The sequence below is a fragment of the Sebastes fasciatus genome, chromosome 21 (genome assembly GCF_043250625.1).
Source record: "Sebastes fasciatus isolate fSebFas1 chromosome 21, fSebFas1.pri, whole genome shotgun sequence".
NCBI classification, from domain to species: domain Eukaryota; kingdom Metazoa; phylum Chordata; class Actinopteri; order Perciformes; family Sebastidae; genus Sebastes; species Sebastes fasciatus.
Genome location: NC_133815.1, coordinates 26,934,416 through 26,957,182, shown reverse-complemented (window position 1 = coordinate 26,957,182; position 22,767 = coordinate 26,934,416). Strand labels below are relative to the sequence as shown.

The window sequence follows — 22,767 nt, the reverse complement described above, 5'->3', positions numbered from 1 at the left end:
TGCCAACGTGCATGCATGCACACACACACACAATTGCATATTGTGAAATATGGTGTAAATAGCTAGAAAAACTGAATCCAAGTCTTTGCTTGGCAGCGAGTCGGAGGTGCCAGTCTCCACTGAGAGGTGCTAATTTATGGCTAGTATAAAGAACAGCTTTTGCCAGTGTGTGTGTGTGTGTGTGTGTGTGTGTGTGTTTATACAGTTACGCATCTTGAATGCTCATTATAACAGACTTCTACTTTAAGATGTGTGCAGCTGCACAGTGTGTACGTGTGTGTGTGTGCACACACAGACAAACAAAGGGAGTGTAAATCTAACCATCAATGCCATTGTTTAAAATTCTGTTCATAAAAGATATTCTCAATATGCAACTTTGTTTGAAACATGGATACATGTGCTTTTACCAGTTAGGCTTACATCTAGAAACCCTGACTTAAGACTACAGTTAAAACATGATATACATGTCTGACAGGCAGCAGCTTGATGAGCAATACACTGATGCTAACTCTCAATGGATTTCACTGTTCAGAACCTCTCCATTATACCGCCTGATCAGACCTGAGAGAGAGTCTGCTTGGATCTACTTGGGTATTAGAGACTGCCTGGACTGGTCTATATTTTGGGCCCGTCCTAGCTCAGGTCGGGTCTAAGTGGACCTGTGAAGAATGCTACACACCGGTGCAAACGCTGTATTGTGCGTCACAGCTCTGTAAAGTGATGCAGAGTCAGTTTTTGTACTTGTACGTGTAGCCACTGTAATCACTACTCTGCTGCACTGAGTGGTAGTTACAGTTTGACATATACATGTTAGCAGATACACCTTGTGAATGAACCACAGCAAATGCAAAGTTGCATCCTCAATCATTCCTAAAATATATTAAATAAGCCTCAACTCACAAAGACTATTTCCTGGCCAAGTGCAGTCACTTCCAGGAGTCTTTTCATCATGGTGAGGTTGCCAGGCAACCGGCGGAGACTACCGACACCAAAGCTACTACTACTTTTTACACTTCAGATGTTTGTACAGATTAAACAAATGAGATGTAAGGTGGTAATCGTTGAGAGGTGCTGGTCGGTGGACTTTGTTAGGCTAGCTGTTTCCCCCCGCTTCCAGTCTTTATGCTAAGCTAAGCTAACAGTGTCGGCCCAGACTGTCCAGGAACACCAGGACCCCGGGGTGCAGCATCGTACCTGATCCGGAGCCCGAGGTGGTCATGTCATAGATGAGGTCCTTCAGCGTGGTTCCTACGGTGATGAAGGGGTGGTCCATGGAGGGGTCCTCTTCGTTGGGCACCCGTTGGTGGTGGTGGTGATGGGCCCCGGCACCCCTGTGGCTGTGGCAAACGTAAAACGCCAAGACCAGCAGCAGGCAGAGCACGCATACCGGGCCAGCAATCACCGCTGCGAGGGCCACGGGGCCCAGAGGAGGAGTGTTCACTGTGGGGACTACAGGACAGAGAGGAGACAGACACAGGCTGGATTAGAACTAGGACAGGTCTAAAGGTAACATATCACCTGGGAGTGTAGTGGCTGACATCTGGCAAGAGAGAGCAACATGTGAGGGATCAAGTCAAGGCCACAAACTGTTGGAAAGGTTCACTTTGAGCATACTGATGGCTGGCAAGTGGCAGGGCTGAAGTGCTAGCTACGAGCCAGAAAACTAATAGGCCAAGTGGTGCGGGGGCATATTCCATCTGCTAGGCTGATGGGAGATCACACACACACACACACACACAGTCTTCATCCGTCTAAAGTAGTGAATATATATATATATATATATTTATATATATATATATATATATATATTAATATACAACTGAAGACCGGAGGGACAGAAAACCTGAATCATCCATATCTTTCCCATTGCATGCTGGGATAGATTAGGTTCTTGTCCCCAACAAACTTTATTTTTTTCTTTTGTTTTTAAATCATTGTGTGATGAAGTCATTACAAAACTCGAAGTGCACTCGGAGAGCACAGACCTCCGCCAAGGCAGGTTTGGTTTGTCCGCTCTGGGCTACTGTAGAAACAGGGCGGCGGCTCTGTATGTAGATATATCTACATGTATACATCTATATGTATAAATCCTCTGCCATCTCTCGGTCTGTTAACTCTTTCTCGTCCCGTGTGTGTGAAATATGACACCTGCTGCTCTGAGCTGACTCCTTAAGATGCATTCACTTTCAGATTGTAGCGTCCGTCGTCCGACTATCTATTGATAACACGCCGCTGATACGCCAAAATGAATAAATGGGTTTTATTTCTATAAACAAAAGCAAGACGACGGTGCTTCACCTACTGGTCTGAACTCAGAGCGCCCTCGTCTGTTCAAACAAAGCACTGAAAAGACGAGAGAATGCAGATCAGTGCTTGTATGACTAGATGTACCTATGATTCCCCGATATCGGGATTCAGTATTTCGTCTCGACGATGCATATAGTCACGTTTTTATATTGTGATAATTCGTGGCATGGTATTTCATCACAACCCTAGTATATTGCGGTGTCGACAATCCCCCTCTGCATTTGTATACACAGCACGGTGGTCATAAGAAAACATCACTTTGCTTTACGGAACTGGGGAGCAGAGCTTCACTGAATAGTTCAGTAATGTCTGCGTGATGGATGAAAGCAGGGTAGTGATGTGAAATGTGTTGCCTCCAACAATGTCATCTAAATTTAAGTACAGTAGTTATAGTAGTACTATAGTAGTACTAGTACTATAGTATAACAGTTGTTCCTTGTTTCAAATGCCTGTCATCTTTCATGTTACATGTCTGTTAAATCGTGTCTAATTGTCACTTACCTATAGAAAATAAATCAAAATGATTCCACGCATACAACAAGATTTATCAGGCGGACAGTGACTCTCAACTTTAAGCAACAGAGATGGAAAGTGAAAGGCAGAGACTGTCTTATGCCCGGTTCAGACTCCACGATATCAGCCCGATTATAGCCCGACACGGCCGTCGGGGGTGTCCACTCGGATCGGGAACAATAAATGAGTGCTGAATGAAAGTCTAGCATGTTTGATTTATTTATTTTTTGCTTTCCACGATGTGTTCCGTGGCCGTGAATTTGACCGGCTGAGCACAGCTGTAAACACCTGGCTACTTATTATGCAGAATGATTGTGTGGGAGTAAATAACACCACCCCCGTTGCGTCTTTGCGCCACTTTCGCTCTCCCTGTGAATTATATTTTGATTGTTTTCCAGACATGCGCGAGCTTGACAGCTCCGACTTCTGCAGCGCGAGCACGCATCCATGGCGTGCATGCAGACGAACGAAGCACTGGACTCCTCGCACCCGGTAGCGGCGTGGAGGGAGACGGACAGCGATCTGCGTGAGCTGCCGGCGCTGTGGTGTAGAGGAGAGTTTCAGGTGCTATCAGTCCACTTGACGAGGGCTGCTTCACCCACAGGAGCTTTCAGAGAAAATTACTTTCCTTTCCCCGTCATGATATCTACGTGCACGCAGCATCAGCCTCACGTATCAATGCCAGAGAGCAGACGGTCCGCGAGGTGAATTATCACGACGGGAGTAAAGTAAAAAGCTAAACAGAAACTCAGCTAACGTTAGTCTAACGTAGTTTTAACATGTTGTTCCAGATGTTTTCATGTATGAAAAGAGCCCAAATGAACCCTGTAGGTGGACTACTGGATTACTATCAGCAGATTAGTTAAACAGCGTTTGTAGAGGAATGATTCTGTCCCAAGCTGTTTGATCACTATCAGCTGTTTGATCTCTATCAGCGGTTGACCATTATAAGCTGTTTGATCACTATCAGCTGTTTGATCACTTTCAGCTGTTTCATCTCTATCAGCGGTTGATCACTATCAGCTGTTTGATCACTATCAGCTGTTGATCACTATCAGCTGTTGGATCACTATCAGCTGGTTGATCACTATCAGCTGTCTGTTCACTATCAGCTGTTTGATCACTATTAGCTGAGCAGTTTGATCACTATCAGCGGTTGATCACTATCAGCTGTTTGATCACTATCAGCGGTTGATCACTATCAGCTGTTTGATCACTTTCAGCTGTTTCATCTCTATCAGCGGTTGATCACTATCAGCTGTTTGATCACTATCAGCTGTTGATCACTATCAGCTGTTGGATCACTATCAGCTGGTTGATCACTATCAGCTGTCTGATCACTATCAGCTGTTTGATCACTATTAGCTGAGCTGTTTGATCACTATCAGCGGTTGATCACTATCAGCTGTTTGATCACTATCAGCTGTTTGATCACTATCAGCTGTTGATCACTATCAGCTGTTGGATCACTATCAGCTGGTTGATCACTATCAGCTGTCTGATCACTATCAGCTGTTTGTTCACTATCAGCTGTTTGATCACTATTAGCTGAGCTGTTTGATCACTATCAGCGGTTGATCACTATCAGCTGTTTGATCACTATCAGCGGTTGATCACTATCAGCTGTTTGATCACTATCAGCGGTTGATCACTATCAGCTGTTGGATCACTATCAGCTGTCGGATCACTATCATCTGTCTGATCACTATCAGCTGTTTGATCACTATCATCTGTTGGATCACTATCAACTGGTTGATCACTATCAGCTGTCTGATCACTATCAGCTGTCTGATCACTATCGGCTGGTTGATCACTATCAGCTGTTTAATCACTATCAGCGGTTGATCACTTTCAGCTGTTTGATCACTATCAGCTGTTTGATCACTATCAGCTGTCTGATCACTATCAGCTGTCTGATCACTATCAGCTGTCTGATCACTATCAGCTGTTGGATCACTATCATCTGTCTGATCACTATCATCTGTCTGATCACTATCAACTGTCTGATCACTATCAGCTGTCTGATCACTATCAGCTGTTTGATCGCTTTCAGCGGTTGATCACTTTCAGCGGTTGATCACTATCAGCTGTTTGATCACTATCAGCTGTTTGATCACTGTTAGCTGGTTGATCACTATCAGCTGTTGATCACTGTATTATTGATCTACCGTTTCTATTGAACATGAGGACAGAAGCAGCAGGTTAAACCACTGTTCATTGAACTTGAATAAAAGTTGGGTATCTATATTTTGTATTAAATATTGCAATGTCTTGTATCTTGAGAACTGAATCAGCAGGTCTTGCAGTTGCACTTTTTATTATTTTCTAATAAAAGCTGTATGTATTTGCCATTAATCATTGTTTATTTGTTTATATCCATAATTAATTTATTACTGATTCCCTCACAAGAAAACCTTTGAGGAATCCTGACCTGCTCTGTCCAGTATGATATTTATTTCAGTTACACTGACTGAATTTTTGGCAAAAAAAGTTACTATATCGATTTCAAATCATTGAATCGTATCGGATCGCTCTAGATGAGCCAAATATCGTCCTTGAATCGTATCGGATCCATGGAAATCTTATGGTATCGTTGTAAAAACGTATCGTTACATCCCTAATGGTTAGCGACTCCTGCTCTATACTTTTGTTCTTTCTGTCTCCTGATGCTACTTGCGAATGACGTTGGTGCACAATCCAAGCCTTTGGGTGAAAAGGTCAGACAATCTAACGCACTGACTGCGATGATTTGACACGCTTAAATTGAAGCTCCTACGGTGCACTGCAGGCATCAGATTTGAAAGGCAAACACCACAGAACCAGCAGGCAACCTTTTTTAATTTACAGATGCATGCGTCACACACTTTCAGTGTTACATTTACAATTGTGTGTGTGTGTGTGTGTGTGTGTGTGTGTGTGTGTGTGTGTGTGTTTCTACCAGGGATGAGTTGGATGTCAGGCTCTTTGTTGCAGTAGTCCGTGGTACAGCACATCGGGTAAATGCCCGTGTCATGTTTGACAGACGGGGCACAGATGAAGGGCCGGTCTCGTGGGATCAGTTCGTTTTCGTGCACACACTGGCGCTGCTCTGTGGTGATCCGGCTGCCCGACTTGCGGATGGCGACGAAACATACGCCATCTGTCGTGCAGCTGGAGTTGGCACTGCAGCGGTCACAGTAACACTGGAGTGCTGGGGAGGAAGAGGAGAGAAGACGGGGAAGTTACAATTAAGGCCTGAAATGTCCAAGTAGATATGAACATAATCCAACAAAAAGTCACGTAGGTTTCAAACTTTTATTTGATTAAAAAACTCTAAAGTTGAAATCTCTGCCAAAAGAATTCAGACCTGCAATGAGACTCATCTGGCAACAAAACAATGATTCAACAGAGTTTGAAACTGATCTCATCTAAATTCTCCGCCACGCGGAGTAAACGTTGTTTCATAAAACCTCACGATTTGAACAACTTTTCATCACAAAGCTCTTTAGATTGTACCGACCAAATCTGAAGTTGATCGGGTTAAATCTGTAGGAGGAGTTCGTTAAAGTACAGAGCCTGGAGATGGCCAAAAATACACGAAAAAAATCAGATAAAATTCAAAAAGGGGCAACTTCCTGTTAGGTTTACGGTATACCTCCAAGAGGCTTTTTGGTACATCTCAACATGTTGCGTATACCTGCCAAATTCCATACTTCTAGGTGAAACCACAATGAGGGGCTCAATTTTAGCAATTTTTTAGGGGGCGCTATCAAGCCATTTTGTCACATTCGAGCAAGAGACCCAGAAAATATATAATTTTTCACCAGTCCTGATACATGTGCTGAATTTGTTCAGTTTCCGAGCACCTTTAGCCCCTCAAAAATGCGATTCATTTGCGTAAATTAAAATAATAAACGGCCAAATTACAATAGGGCCTTCGCCGACCTTCGGTCAGTGCTCGGGCCCTAATAACCAACTTCATGTGCACTTTTTATTAAACAAAACATGTTTATTTTCCTCACTGTACTGAGCTCTGTTTTCACTGAATTCCAACATTCAAATTCGAGGCTGAGAGCCAATCAGACACCAAGACCTTGAGGAACACCACAGAAAAAGACATGCTGTGATTTGGGATCAAAAACTTTTGACATTTGGAGATTTCTGCAAGAATTTCATTTTTCTGCGATTGGATGGCGAGCACTTCTGTTGTGTAAACTGCTCAGAAACCCCCTTATTGTCGATGTAGCTAGGAAAAAACACACGTGCGGTGTTTTGATGTGCAATCAGGGTTTCTGTTGATTTGTTAAAATGCACTTTTTCATTTGTGTTTCAACTCAAGTGAACTCAGTCGTATGGAACGCATTCATCTTGCATGGCTGGTCAGGTTAAAGCAACACACACCTTCTAAGACAAGACCTTTGAATAATTAACAGGGTGGGCACACTGTGTCCAACTGACCCATGTGTCCGACATCGATACACACCGGCAGATGGTATTACATAACAGTAGGAAATCTGCTCTATGGTGCAACACCTTCACAGTGCTAACAGAAGGATTTAAATACAATGAATGAAGTAAATGCCAGTAAGAGAGTCCACAACATTATAAAGAAGAAATACACTACCAGTCTGGGAATGTTACGTAACGGCAGGCTCTCTCGCTCATGGAATTCATGGAATCGTCTGGAGGTGATTTCCAGACAGACAAAGGAAGTGAATATACAACAGCAAAACAACAGCAGCTGTGTGTGTGTGTGTGTGTGTGTGTTGCATGTTGTGGAGAAGGAAAAAGAAGGCAGATCAAATAGTGGATGATAGGAGACAGCTAAATAAAAGCCAGCTGACACATGTCTCCTCTGACTCAGCCACAGGACAGATAAGTCAGAAATGTCTGTGACACACCCACACATGCCCCCCACCTCCCCCACACACACACATACATATAAACACACACACACACACACACACACACACAGCACTGTGTCAGATGTCTAGACTACAAAACAACTGAAATGTTCCATGTATCATAGTCATGGATGTATAAAGAGAACTGGATCCAGCGTTAAAGGCAGGGCCCCGTTCATTCCTATGAGAGGGTCTCAGTGGATCATGAAGATTAAATGGCTCAACTTCCGTCTGGAAAAGTACCCGGATCTTGGGCACATGGAACATGCGCAGTAGCGTCCGCTCAGTCACACAGCCTCGGTCTGGGTCTCATTCACATGAATAGAGGAAGGGAGATAACTCTGGATTCAGCTATTAGTGCGTTTTACAACTTTTAGGACCTAATGATTTAAATTAGGGCTATTAGAGTGTTCATACTGGGAAGTTGATTCACCTCAAAAAAAATTATCCTCTGAGTTACAGACGTATCTTTCCCAATGGAAGTCTATGGGAAAAAGTATTTTTGGGCCCGACGGCGTCACGTGACGGACACGGAAGTTGCAGTACAGCCGTTTGGCCACTACGAAAGTTGGGATCAACGACCGGCGCTCTTCCTGGGGGCTTGGTCATAGTATGTATTACAGGGAACCTGCTTACGGGAAGTGGTAGTCTTCTGCTTTTGACTGCCATAATCAGTGACTTACTGACGTAGCTGATGAAACTGATAACATCGGGCATTTCACAAGAAAAGATGACGGTCAATATGTGTAGCGCGCTTACATCTTTATCGTCAGGTTGCTGTGTGTCTGGCCTCTCCGGTCCAGCTTTCGCTGCAAGGCTGCAGGTTTCCACCCGGCGTTGATACGCCAGAATAAACTAAACAGGTTTGATTTCTGTCCAAAAAAAAGCAAAACGACGGTGTAAAGTAATCGGTGTGTGCCCGACCACCGTGTAACACCGGTAACACTGACTATCGTGGCAAGCCTACTCGGAGCGCCATATTGTTGTAGGTTATGATTTTATGAATGGTGTTTGAATTTGTTACTGGGTGTTCAGACTGCGTTACCCTTACTGTGCTGTGTCAGGTAGTAGTGAGAGGATGAAATATGATCCACAACACAGCCATGAGTTTGAAGGCTTATCAGTGTCGAGGGAAAAAATTATCATTTAGTGTATAACCTTTGTATTAAGTGTGATTCTCTGTGTTATACTGTTCATGACTGGCTCCCTTTCCCTTTGTTCTTATGCATATAAAAACCCTGGTGAGGATGCACTCAGCATCGATTCCTCTGCAGTCGCTGACTGTCACTTTAGAGGTTTCGGTCCTTTTGCACAAAAGCTAAATAAATATACAAAGATAAATTTCTCTTTGTTGGTCTCCCTTATTCGGTCAATTTCCACCACAATCAGAAGTTTATGTGACAGGATTTTACAAGAAAGTCATCATGGTGACAATCATTTTATCCTGCGTCTCAATGATCGCCAGGTAAACAGTAAGTACCCATTCAGCAATCTAACCCGAATGTGTGTATTATAACAGTCCAGTCATTTCTGAATAAAGCCATAAGGAACATTAATGACACAAAGTGGTCACACACAGGTTCTGACATGCAGTTTGTGGTGATGACTGATAAAGGTTGGATGGGATTAGGGCTCTTCCAGCATATTGTGAATCAGTCAGTGTGTAGAAGAGAAACAGCCAACCAGACTGACGGGTCTTTAGATGCAGACAGACAGTTGTTGGTTTTTCAACAACACAGATGAGTCAGCGACAGACAAACAAACCCATCATTTCTGTTATTAAATAGTGCAATCATTCCTCCTTCCTCTTCTACTTCATAATAAAGTTAGCAGAAGAGCAGCTGTCTTTGTCTGAGCGGCAGAGTTTGAGGAACATTTTATTAAAAAGCAGTCACCTGCAGAGATTTCCAAATTCAATGCCCAGTAGTAGTCTCCCCAACAAACTGATTGCTTTTCTAAAACCACTGAACAACAATCCAAATAATAACACACTCACAACCCTGTTAGAAGACTGCAGTCTTCCTCTCAGCAGCACAGCTAGTGACTCTCTGTGTGAACGGCCAACGAGAGCACTTCTACACATGAAGCAACTGCACAGAACTCTGTACAACACCAGAGAGAACACTAGAACTCTGTACAACACCAGAGAGAACACTAGAACTCTGTACAACACCAGAGAGAACACTAAAGACTAGGGATGCTAATTTGAAAAAAAACAAAATTTAAACCGATAACCGACCCTCGTTAACCGATTATAAACCGTTAACTGATAAGATTAGTGCGCCAGCTGCGGTGTCCATGTACAGCATGTTGTTTCTTATGGTTCCTGGATATGAGGATACTTTCAGATAGCCATCTCTGATTGGAATTTCATTGGTGCTCACAGCATAGAAAAATGGCAAGAATAGAAACAAAACCAATAGAAAATCAAATTGTCAATAGTTTTCAAGTTTAGATAGTTCTTATGGAAAGCTGTGGATCATCCAGAGTAACAAGGAGGGACATTGTGTCTGTTTGGTATCACTCTAAAATGATAAATTGGTCAGACCAAAAACAAAAAAAAAAGACATCTGAAGACGTAGCCTTGGGTTCTGGAAAATTTAAAGAACTTCCCTCCAGGCGTCTCTGAGATATTGCCTTCACGAGAATGGTACGGCCGGACGGAAAACATAAAGCCTCCGGCCACGGCCGTCGCCGGTGCAGAGGCATAATAAAACCCAAACTATCTGCATGCAGATGCCACTACAGGAAATTGAGAAGAATATTGTACACTGGGGGTTAACTGTTATTTTCAGTCTGAACAGGCTCTCAGGTCTCTTTGTATGAAGGTATTATTGGAGCAAAACACCTGAGCACCTGTGACAGTGGAATTTGTAGTTGTAGAAAATAGTCACATGTGTATCAGTAAATTCGTCACAGAGAAAAAATGCTTTAGGAGTTGCAAACTTGTAGAATCTTGTTCTCTCCCACATACACAACACGACAGTTACACCTTCTCAAATGCTTCATTGCAGGTGCACAAATCCTATTCTACAAAATCACAAATTTAGAAACCTGCACGCTCACATTTTTGTAGTGACTATGGTGCACAACACATTAACACACCCGTAACAAAACAATGTGATGGAACGGACAAAGTTTGCACATCTGCAAATCAATATGTGAATTCATGCAATGAGAGCTGCACATCTGTACAGTATTTTCTCACAAATACAGGTTTTTCTTGGATATTGTTAAAGCACAAACACAAGTCAATAAGTGTGACTGCTCCAATCTGCCGCTACGAGTCTACAATACTGTTTTTTTTGCTCACAAATGACAAGTTCTGTGTGCTCTCACTTTTGCACCACATATCTCTGTGAAATGTGGAGCAAAAGTGATTTGTGTACCTGTAGAGTCAGAGGCGGACACTCCTGTCTAGCGTGGGCGAAATTCAGTCAGCTGTAGTTGGTTTAGCCGGGTTAATCAAGTTCAATGGACAACCATTTATTTCAAAGTGTATGCCGACACTATTAAACTGAAGTACGGGTGTATCTGTGGATACACTTCAAACATTACATTTACGAGGGCATCACCTGAATGTGTTGATTAAGATATTCCTTTATTAGTCCCACAGTGGCGAGTTCCTCTCCCCACAGCGTTCAGGCAGCCTCCCACTGCAGATTCAGACCGTGCCAAAGTAAATGGTAAATGGACTTGCATTTATATAGCGCTTTTCTAGTCTTCCGACCACTCAAAGCTCTTTAAACTACATGTCAGCATTCACCCATTCACATACACATTCATACACTGATGGCAGAGGCTGCTGAGGTGCCAACTTTGCCCATCAGGATCTAATCTAAATACTCATTCACACACCGATGGCTATGCCTCCGGGAGCAATTTGGGGTTAAGTGTCTTGCTCAAGGACACATCGACATGTGACCCGGGGATCGAACCCGGGCATATACTGATTACATTGCCAGACCTGCTAACCATGGACAAAGTTTTTGATCACTTTGGCAACCTAGATATGAATCACTGTCGTTCGCACAATGAACTAAATACAATTAGTCTAGTACTGTATGATTAACAGCCCCGGGGAATGGCGAGGTCCGGCCGAGGGGTGCAATAAAGCTCATGGCCAGAGCCGAGAGTCACTTTTGATTTCGATGGTGGAGATCGGAAGACAATTTCGGTCCATTTTCCAATTTAGGATCGAAATCGTGACACCCCTATTGAGTATGTTTGTAAAACACACAAAAAATGTCTTCCAAAACAACTAGAGTCATTATCAAGGAAAAGGGAACAACACAAATCCGACTGCTGAACAAGATATGAAAATGCTTTTGGAATGCTAGATAGCAGGTATTTGATAGATCAGCACTTAGCCCTTCCCAGCTCTCTATCCCAGAATAAAGACAAGCAAATTTAGTTTGAGTTTCACTGTTGGGATTTCTTGCGTTCTCATCTTCAACATAACTCATCATCTCCACCTGGTGGTGCAGGTCATACCTCCACCCAAGGCAAGTGACCTGGTGTATGTACCAAGCACCATATTTGGCAGCCTTTGAAAACATGCTGCATTCCATTTTGAACCAAGTATTCTGGAGCCCTAAAGCTTACAGCGAGCCAGAATGAGCCTTTTTGCCAGCTACCCCCCCCCACCCCCCATACTTTAAGTTCACTAGGCTGTGAAATAGACTAGTGAGAAAGAATGGGAGTGTGAAGAATGGGAAAGTAGGCCAGTTGTTCATTCTTGAAGTCTAATCCAGAGAATGTCAAATAATTCAGAGAATGACTCTCCACCTTTTTTTAGGCATTTTTCTACAGTTAGACTCTAGACTCTGAACACCTCGCAGCTTACAAGCAAACTGGTTCTGGAAAAAATAAGCATTTTACCATTTGTAGCGTAGTGGCCGCATGGACACGTCCAGACTGGTTTGTGCGGTCACAAAAAATTGGAGCCACAAACTAGAGACCTAGAGCATTCAGAGGATGGATGGATCAAACTAGAGACCTAGAGCATTCGGAGGATGGATGGTTCAGACTAGAGACCTAGAGCATTCAGAGTATGGATGGATCAGACTAGAGACCTAGAGCATTCAGAGGATGGATGGATCAAACTAGAGACCTAGAGCATTCAGAGGATGGATGGATCAGACTAGAGATCTAGAGCATTCAGAGGATGGATGGATCAGACTAGAGATCTAGAGCATTCAGAGTATGGATGGATCAGACTAGAGACCTAGAGCATTCAGAGGATGGATGGCTTTCCTAGCTAGATTGACAATAAGGGGGTTTATGAGCAGTTTACACAACACAAGTGCTCACCATCCAATTACCGAAAAATAAAATTCTTGCAGAAATCTAAAAATGTAAATTTTTTGATACCAATTCAAGGCATGTCTTTTTCTCTCTGGTGTTCCTCAAGGTCTTGGTGTCTTAATGTGGTATTCTGGAGGGATTATTGATCATTTTTATAAATTCTGGAATGGTAAAAAAATTGTTAAATTTAGCATCAAATCTGTGTAACAAATGATATCAACCCACACATTGCTGCTACAATTTAGATATAAGTGAGCATGGGAAACGCCATCGTATACTTCTATCATAATGTTCTTAGCCCGTATGTACTTTCACGATTTATTTCAATTAATTAATTAATTGATTCATGCGGGGCTGCACGGTGGTGCAGTGGTTAGCACTGTCGCCTCACAGCAAGAGGGTCGAAGGTCCAAACCCGGCTTGGGGTCCTTCTGTGTGGAGTTCTCCCCGTGTCAGCGTGGGTTTTCTGCCCGTAGGTGTGAATGTGAGTGTGAATGGTTTTCTGAGAATGGAATGAATGGAACCAGAGAATGAGTGGATTCTTTGATTAAGTCAAATTTCAGTTTCAGAAATAATTCTGTTTTTTATTAAAAAAAGCCACGGCATCAGATCTTCTTTTGGACCTGTCACTTCTTGATATGTGGGCCAGAGTTTGTCTGCGATGTCTAATTTTGGAGTCAACATACAGGTGAATGCAAATCAACTGCAGCGCTATCTGGTGGTTCAGTCTATGCTGGACCCTTGTAGCTTCATTCCCACCCCATTGATCCACCAAACACTGTTTTATAGCCACGTTGCGCACTGTGCATTGTTGGCTGTGTAGTAGCCAGGCAACAGAGGAACAATAGATTACAAAGGCGCCCGTCAGCAGGGGCTGAACCACATTAATCCATCCATCCACCCCTCCTCTCTCTTCCTCGCCTAGTGCTCCCTCCTTATTAACATCCTCCCTCCCTCCCTCATCCCCTTTTCCTTTTACCTCCTCTTCTCCCCTTCTCTGACCCCCTCATTCTTACAACAATAAAAGGGAAAATGCTGAGTGTCAAGAACAAATAAAAGAAAAGAAATCTACAAGCTGCGGACAGTACAAGTCAATATTTCAAGATACAAGCATTAAATGAATTGAGTGTAATCCGCCTGGCTGTGGTTCTGTTTGCATCCGAGCCTGGTGTGAGACTGAAACGGTGTGTGCTTACAGCGACAGGGTGAAGATATTAATCTGGAAATGATGTGTTAGCACGTTCGAAGTTCATGCAAATCACCTCCTGCTGTGAACGGGGCTCTGGGTTTGCACTGTAGAAGAGATGGGATGTTTTTTTCAGTGTCCTGCTGACAGGAAGGATTTGTAAAGGATATGGTGGTGTTGGGTCTACAAATAAGGTCTGGGGGATCTGATCTGAGTGTGTGTGTGTGTCTATGTTTGCATTTGTATGAAATTGTGCTCTGCAAAACAAAATTCTTGAATTTGATTCCTTGAGGGGGGTAGAGGGGGGGGTTGATCATTTGTTACCTCAAGGTCTAGCAAGGAGGTTGTTTTCACCGGCGTTGGTTTGTTGGTTTGTCTGTTTGGAGGATTACTCCAAAAGTCCACGATGGACTTGAATGAAATCTTTTGGAGGGGTGGGGTTTACAAATTACAGGTGAGTTGGACCAAAGCACACTTGGTGATTGTTGGAAAGAGTAACGATGATGGTTTAGGTGAGTTTTACTTTGTTTCTGTCCAGTTTGCATGAAATGTTTTACGATGCTCCGCTACGTACAGCTGATCGCAACATTAACTAAAATACACATGGATGATGGCGCAAGCTGAACGAAGCGGGGGGGCGGAGGTCTGCGCTCTCCGAGTGCCATTCTAGTTTAAATATGTTTCACCGGTCTGCTGTGAAAAAGGTTTATTTAGCAAAACTGGCATTGGTATTCAAAAGTTGGCTGTCGACTCAGATCGTAGTGCTCTAGTATTGTATCGGAAGATACCCTGAGTTGAGGTATCAGGACAGAAACAATTTTTTTTTTTTTTTTTTTTTTTAAAGTTATTTTTTTGGGGGCATTTTCCATTTTTATTGACAGGACAGTGGATAGAGTCTTGAAAGGGGGGAGAGAGAGAGAGTGGATGCGGAAAGGGCCACAGGCCGGATTCGAACCCGGGCCGCCGCGGTCAGGACCAAGCCTTAATACATGGACGCCCGCTCTACCAACTGAGCTAACCCAGGCGCCCAGGACAGAAACAATTATACAGCTTTTATTTACTCACAGTTTCATCGAGCTCAAGATCCCTTTTGCAGAGAGAAACTTGAGTACAACGGATGAAAATAAAGTCAATCATAGCCAGACACAACAAAAGGAAGTTCAGCCCAGGGCTGCAACTAACCATTATTTATCATTGTTGATTAATCTGTCGATTATTCTCTCGATTAACCGATTAGTTGTTTGGTCTATAAAATGTCAGAAAATGATGAAAAATATAGATCAGTGTTTCCCAAAGCCCATGATGACGTCCTCAAATGTCTTGTTTTGTCCACAACTCAAAGATATTCAGTTTTACTTTCATTGAGGAGTAAAGAAACCAGAACATATTCACATTTAAGTGGCTGGAATCAGAGAATTTAGACTTTTTCTTATAACAAGACCCAATCATGGACACATTGGAAGTTAAAAGTTGGTTAAAATCAGCCAGTGTGAAATACACATTCAAGTTTTAAAATCCTCTGTAATACTTTCCATTTCAAAAAAGTGCAAAGTAGTGGAAGACAGTCTGTCCAGGTTCAGTGTTTCCCCAAGGGGTAACTACAGTTAAACAGGCCTGAGATCTGCTTTTATATTTGAGAAGAGAAGTGATGTACTGATTCTGCCGGATACCTTGAGAAATTCAAATGATAGGATCTAGTTACCTTCTTGTTGCTATGAGGACACTGTAATGAAACGCAAAGCACAATGATGAACTGCATCGTGTTGTGCTGCATGATACAAAATCAAGATGAGAAACCATGCATGAGTAAAGCACATCCACAAAGTATCTGATACAGCATCCAACTCTAAAGCAAGGAATCTCTGTCCGTTTGTTCCTCTAATAGTTATCCGCATATCTCAAGAACCGTTCGTCCGATCAACTTCACACTTGGCGGGTGTGTTGCTGGGGACCCAAGGATGTGCAGTGTCGATTGACAACGCTGCAAGCAGCAATACCGGGAGCCTACCGGAAGCCAAGCAAACGTTCCGAACAGCCGCGGCTCATCTACTGCTATTCACTTTACAGCTGGACTCTTCTTCACTTTCCGTGAGTCCACATAGCGGTTAGCCAACTGGAAGCCGAATCCAACCAGAGGGTGTTTCACTGGTGTGACCGTGTGTGTGTGTGTGCGTTTCCTCCGTGAGTAAGACGGTATTTCCCTGGTGTCAGACTTGATACTAACTTATAACACGAGTAACGTTAACGCCAGCAAAATACCTCTTTAATCTACGCTCCACTTTATAACCACAGTAGTGATGTAGAAGCAAGCGACTAATACGCCTATTAGCCTGTTACCTCCGAGATGCATATTCTTTAAGTGCTTCGGGGCCGTTTGTAAGTCATTTCGGGGGTACAATGACTTAGAATAGTAACATAATTCATTATTTTTCATATCTAGACATCATAATAAATCTATAGCTGTTAGGGGCCCTTTTAGTTGGGGCCCCAAGCAGTTGCCTGCCTTGTTTAATGGTAGTCTGCCCCTGGTGTTTTTTCCTATGAACCAGAGTGTATTTCACCAGTGTTTCTGACCATCAGTAGCCACGAATTGGGTGCCTTAAGCAACTACGTCATGGCAGGTGTATTGCTCAGGACCCAAGGTAAGGCAGTGTCGAGTGTGAAGTTGTTCGTATGAGCAGTTCTTGAGAAAGCTGCAAGCAGCAACACCAGACCATTCTGAACAGGCATGTTTTCAACTCATATTTGATCAGCGCTGCCTCGTTTGATCGGAGTTCACGAGTGATGGACAGCTGCTCAGAGACGGCAGACTCCAGCTGGGCACATGATTGTTTTTCAGATGACCTGTCTCATGCACTACTGTCAGGATATAGTGACCGTTTTATAACGGTTCGCTCCACTGCAGCTTTACCTGGCTACAGCGCAGCATGGAGGAAGCCCCCAGGAGACGCTCCAAATGAAAAGAGAGGATCAAGTTTAATCTAATACATTGACTCACAGCAGAGGGCAGATGGCAAAGAGAAGCGGCAAAGACAATGGTTTCGCATTGCACAAATCGATTGCAATTAAATTCCACAACCCCTTTGCAAAAAAACATAAAGTCACACAAACCTGGGCGAACACACACTCACAGCCTTGAAATGTCCAAGGCAGTAATTGAATTATCAAGCATTCAGTGCTGCTATGCAGCAGAGAGAGGAGAAGAGAATGAAGTGCTGCAGAGAAAACCTGAGAGCCAATCCTCCCAGCTCCATTCAGACAAACTCTGCTGTGAGCTTTTCGCTGCGGTTACTTGGTTCTGGAGTTACTGCTGCTAGGTTTGAAGTTCATTGGAATCAGAGGTAGGTAAGCTACTCAAGAGTAGAGGTATACACGGGTTGTGTCTAGAAGGTAACCTCACTCGACATGTATATTTCTGTAGTATCATTAAGGTTTCTTCATCACTGACAGATGAGCTGGTCTGTAACCTGTATCTACCTGAGATACAGGTGTGGCTCATTATCTATCAGCGAGGATCAAAGCATTACACATCACCTGGGTGGTAAACCTGAGCGTGTTGTGGGCAGTTGACTGAAGCCCGATTACTGGCAGCTTGTGCGACACATAATTAGAAGATATTCCATGTTATTGTCTGGTCAGCTTTACTGTAACACAGTGGTAATTACAGGAATGACTCAGGGAATGCTAAAAGGCTCTGATATCTCCCCATTGATGCCAAAATGTGTTAACTCAGAGTTATTTTCTACAGCGGAGAACATTGGCGTAATTTGATTTGTGGAAATGTTCATAGATTGATGGGGAGCAACCCTTTCACAATAAAAGGATGTACACCTTTTAAGTAGGTTTAAGATTGTTTTGCCGGTCAGGAAGGTAGACATGGAATTAAGAAGGCATTAAAATTGGGCTTAATAGAAATTCTTCATCAATAGTCTCTTTGGTGGTTTTGTGACTAAATTAATATGCAGAAATGTTCCCTAATTTATTTTGTATCCTCAGGCTTTCCGCCAGTGGATCGCAAGTCTGGCAGCCCGCCGGGCCTAAGTTGACTCCCCAACGGGCCTAATCATTAGAGACTTATGTATCTTTAAGATGGTTTTAAACTAAAATGTGTTCTACAAGTAGCAAACTTCTTCAAGGAATGACTCAGTGCGTGGGTTGTGTTGTCTTAACGTTAGCAACAGTTGGTGTGGGCTGTCCGTTAATAAATGCTACAACTCCCAGGCCAAATTCCTGGGTCCTGCTTGTCACCAGCAGATTACATTGCAAGGGTTAGCCCTGAAGTTAGCCCTGAAGTTAGCCCTGAAGTTAGCCCTGAAGTTAGCCCTGAAGTTAGCCCTGAAGTTAGCCCTGAAGTTAGCCCTGAAGTTAACCCTGAAGTTAGCCCTGAAGTTAGCCCTGAAGTTAGCCACAACAACGGCTCCTCCGAGTCAAACCTCTGACCAAGTGACAATTAACAGCAGACCCAAATTATAACAGACAAGGAATAATAATCACAAGGAATAGGCATTTCCTCTTGGTCACATGATGACAACCTGAAGCCAAATTTAATATCTACATGTTTTGGAATACTGAAGTTTAAAATGAATGCAATTATTAAGGTCTGCCTTACGAACTGGAGAAATCCAGTTTGAAAGATGAGGGGAGTTAATAAAAAAAATACTATGGAGCTGCATCATGAGAAATGTAGGCTCCAGAGATATGGTTTCATAAATAAATAAACAGTATCTCTCTGAAGTTTTATAAAGTGTAAAAAGTAATAAAACTAGCGAAACTTAAATTCAACTATTCAACTCTGATAACTGTACACCATCTATGCAATGTCTGTATGGATTAACACATGCCTCATATGCAGTTCCATTACATTCATGACATTGGGCTTCTCTAACAGCAACATGTGACCGCTACTGCTTTCTATTGATTGATTTATAAAGCCCTTAACATGCCATCATATATCACATTACATATTACTGATATTATAACACAACTGAACTAATAGGTAAATTTAAAACCATGATGACCTACTAGTCTATTCTTTAATGTAACTGATTTTAACTGTGGTCTGATTTTGTCTGTTTGTTTTCTTGTTAATTATTTGTTTGTGCGTGTGTGTGTGTGTGTGTGTGTGTGTGTGTGTGTATTTATTCAGTTTTAATTGTACTCTGGATATCATTGAAAATGAGGGCATGTCCTCAATGATTCCTCGAGATTTAAATAAAAGTTAAATGAATAAGTTACGTCTAAAGTCGCTAACAACAATATCCAGCACGTCTCTACCAGAACCAGAGTCAGAACACGCCGCAAAGACTACAGCCGACGGCCGACTACCACGTACGTTCTGAGCCTGTGAGATGAAATAACTCTCCACACCAGCATGTAGCGGTAGTCTTTAGTCGTCATTCAAAAAGGGAAACCAGAAAACTCTGGATATACAAGCCGTTGTTACGATAAATACATGAAATAAAGCAGCTTGTGCCGACCATTTCCACACCACTTAGCTTCATTCCAGATGTTCATGTCGCTGTGAAAATATCCGTGTGTTGGATGTAGATGATAAAATGAGAAGAGTCTTCTGTGTGCTCACTGTTGACTTTACTCAGTGGCTTGCCTTCCTCACTTCCATTTCTCTTCTCATGCACTGATTTGCTTGAGCTGAACAGCCAATCAGAATGATTTTCTCTCAGCGACGGGCTCCGCCGCCGTGCAACATGCGGAATCGGCCAAAAAGCCTCCGACACGGGCAGACTAGAGCCAACGGTGCGGGACACACCACAACAACTAGGCCGACAGACGCTCACTGGTGGCCCTAAGTTGGCCAACGGCCGACCGTCAGCTTCGTGTGTCAGGGCCTTTACATTATGGAAATGGAATACTAAATTACTGGCACGCTCCTTTAATGTTCTGTCTAGCGACAACAACGGCCCAGACTCACTTAAGGTGGGCTGACCTTTAAGGTGGACCAGCTTTTCTCATTTAGTGACGAGCCACTCCTCCGAGTTTTGCTCAGCTTTATACGGTATACTCGGTGAAATGTCAGGAAGGATACCGCCCAAGCCAATTGACAAACCGTCAATATATTTAGATTATTTTGCTCTGGCCTCTTTTCTAAGTTTGTATTGAAAATAATACCTTATTATTTCAATGAAATGTACTGAAACAGATGTATATGTGACACAAAAAGGCAATGTATTAGTTTGGCCGGTAAAAATATGTTTAAATCTACCCGTCCCCTTGGTCAGGGAATCAAAAAGTGAATTTTGGACACTGACGAAGAGCAGTGTTCTCATAAGACAAGACAGGAAGGTTTTTGACTTGAGAGTTGGGGGTGGGAGGCGGGGGGAAGGGGGAACAAAGTAAAACTGTGATGACATCATTTCAATAGGGGTCCACTTCACAGAATACCATCTAAAACCTGGATGAGGCGAATACAATTTCAATAACGCAAATCCTGTACATCTTCAAGCGCTTAGAAAACCATTTCCCAGTCCCCGGAGAGAAGTGAGGTCTGTGACAGTCTGGAACAAAGTCCTGTCTTCAGGCTCCACAAATATAAAAAACAAAACAAAGTTTGACATGAGGCACTTGAATAAGAATCAAAATGTTCAGTGGTTTGCTTTCCCTGGGATCTGGAAGAGCGGCACTGTTTCACATTTCAAATGCCTGTCCTGAATGAAAAAACAGTTTCCAAGTGAAGTGACTGAACTGTCACCCAGCTCACATCACAGCCTCACTTCATCTGCAACCAGGACACCTCGGAACCTGACAAACCTTTTGAGGAATATTTCTCCCCTGTAGATGTAGCTGATGTCAAGTGTGTCCAACGAGCACAAATAACAAACTGAAAGGGATTTTTAAATTATGAAACACAGGCAGAGACGCAACTTCACAGAAACTTCTCTCCACGCAGAAATAAAACATCAGTGGGGCAAATCTCCTCTTATGAACATGAAGAGTACTGTTCACTAAATCATTCCATCAGGTACATTTACGTTACTCAAACTGCTTTTTCAGTCACAGAAACTAAACAGTGGACTGATCTCCCTCCAGATACTAGAGACATGTTAAAAAGGGTCATGTTGTCTCTGCAGGTATGTCTCTGCCCAGTCAGAGGAGAATCTTTCCCTCTCCTCTTCCTCCTCTTCTCTCTCCTCTTCCTTTCTCCACTTCCTCCTCTTCTCTCTCCTCTTCCCTTCTCCACTTCCTCCTCTTCTCTGTCCTCTTACTCTGTCCTCTTCCCTCTCCTCTTCTCTCTCCTCTTCCCTCTCCTCTCCTCTCTCCTCTCCTCTCTCCTCTCCTCTCTCCTCTTCCCTCTCCTCTTCCCTCGCCACTCTGCTGCTCTGTAGCCGGTCTTTGAGCGTCACCGGCCGACTGGCAAGTGAGCTACGCCCGCGGGCGATTGTGGAGCTTTTCAACTCCATAAAGGCAGATAAACTCATGTTCCTGTTAATTTATAATGGACATTTATGTCGTAATATTTAAACAAACTATCCGTCAACAAGGAAATCAAAGCCTCTCGTCTACAGACCGGTCTCTAGAGAGCTCCAGCAGCTCATAGCGGTCTCTCAGCGTGACTACCCGGCTGGAGAGGCAGCGACTCCGGCAGGCACTAGCTAGCTGTCACGGCAGTTTGTGGAGCTTCTAAACTCTGACAACGGTGGAACAAATGTTCGATTTGCCATCTAATATTGTAAAACTACCGATATTAAATATCTACACAGTTGATTTCTCGCTTCAAAAACTTTCAGAAGTGAATTTAGTGATGAAATAGCTACAAAATATGTAAAAAACAAGCCATTTTTGGCTGTTGTTGTTGTAACCGTAGCCTCTAGCGGTCCAGCGCTTTGCATTGTGGGATACAGTAGGCGAGGTAGACTGGTCCGATGCAGACTGGAGATTTCTTTTCCAAATCAGTACGACATCCGGGTATTTTTGGCATACTGTAGATTTTGCTTTTGTTCGCATACTACATACTACATTTTGGCCAAATCAGTACGTACTACTAGTATATAATGAGGTTGTACTACTAGTATAGTGTGAGGTTGTACTACTAGTATAGAATGAGGCTGTACTACTAGTATAGTGTGAGGTTGTACTACTAGTATAGAGTGAGGTTGTACTACTAGTATAGTATGAGGTTGTACTACTAGTATAGTGTGAGGTTGTACTACTAGTATAGTGTGAGGTTGTACTACTAGTATAGTATGAGGTTGTACTACTAGTATAGTGTGAGGTTGTACTACTAGTATAGTATGAGGTTGTACTACTAGTATAGTATGAGGTTGCACTACTAGTATAGAATGAGGTTGTACTACTAGTATAGTAGGAGGTTGTACTACTAGTATAGTACGAGGTTGTACTACTGGTATAGTATGAGGTTGTACTACTGGTATAGTACGAGGTTGTACTACTAGTATAGAATGATGTTGTACTACTAGTATAGTACGAGGTTGTACTACTAGTATAGTGTGAGGTTGTACTACTAGTATAGTATGAGGTTGTACTACTAGTATAGTATGAGGTTGCACTACTAGTATAGTGTGAGGTTGTACTACTAGTATAGAATGAGGCTGTACT

The 22,767-nt window shown here is 43.0% G+C and overlaps 1 protein-coding gene across 1 annotated transcript in view; it reads right to left on the bottom strand.

The window, feature by feature from the left end:
* tgfbr1b (transforming growth factor, beta receptor 1 b) overlaps positions 1 to 22,767 on the bottom strand; it is a 61,871-nt gene that overhangs the window by 24,416 nt on the left and 14,688 nt on the right. The window contains exons 2-3 of the mRNA XM_074622382.1: positions 5,759 to 6,010; positions 1,195 to 1,449 (exon numbers count right to left, since the gene is read on the bottom strand). Coding sequence (XP_074478483.1) covers positions 1,195 to 1,449; positions 5,759 to 6,010 — 507 coding nt within the window. The remainder of the gene's footprint in view (positions 1 to 1,194; positions 1,450 to 5,758; positions 6,011 to 22,767) is intronic.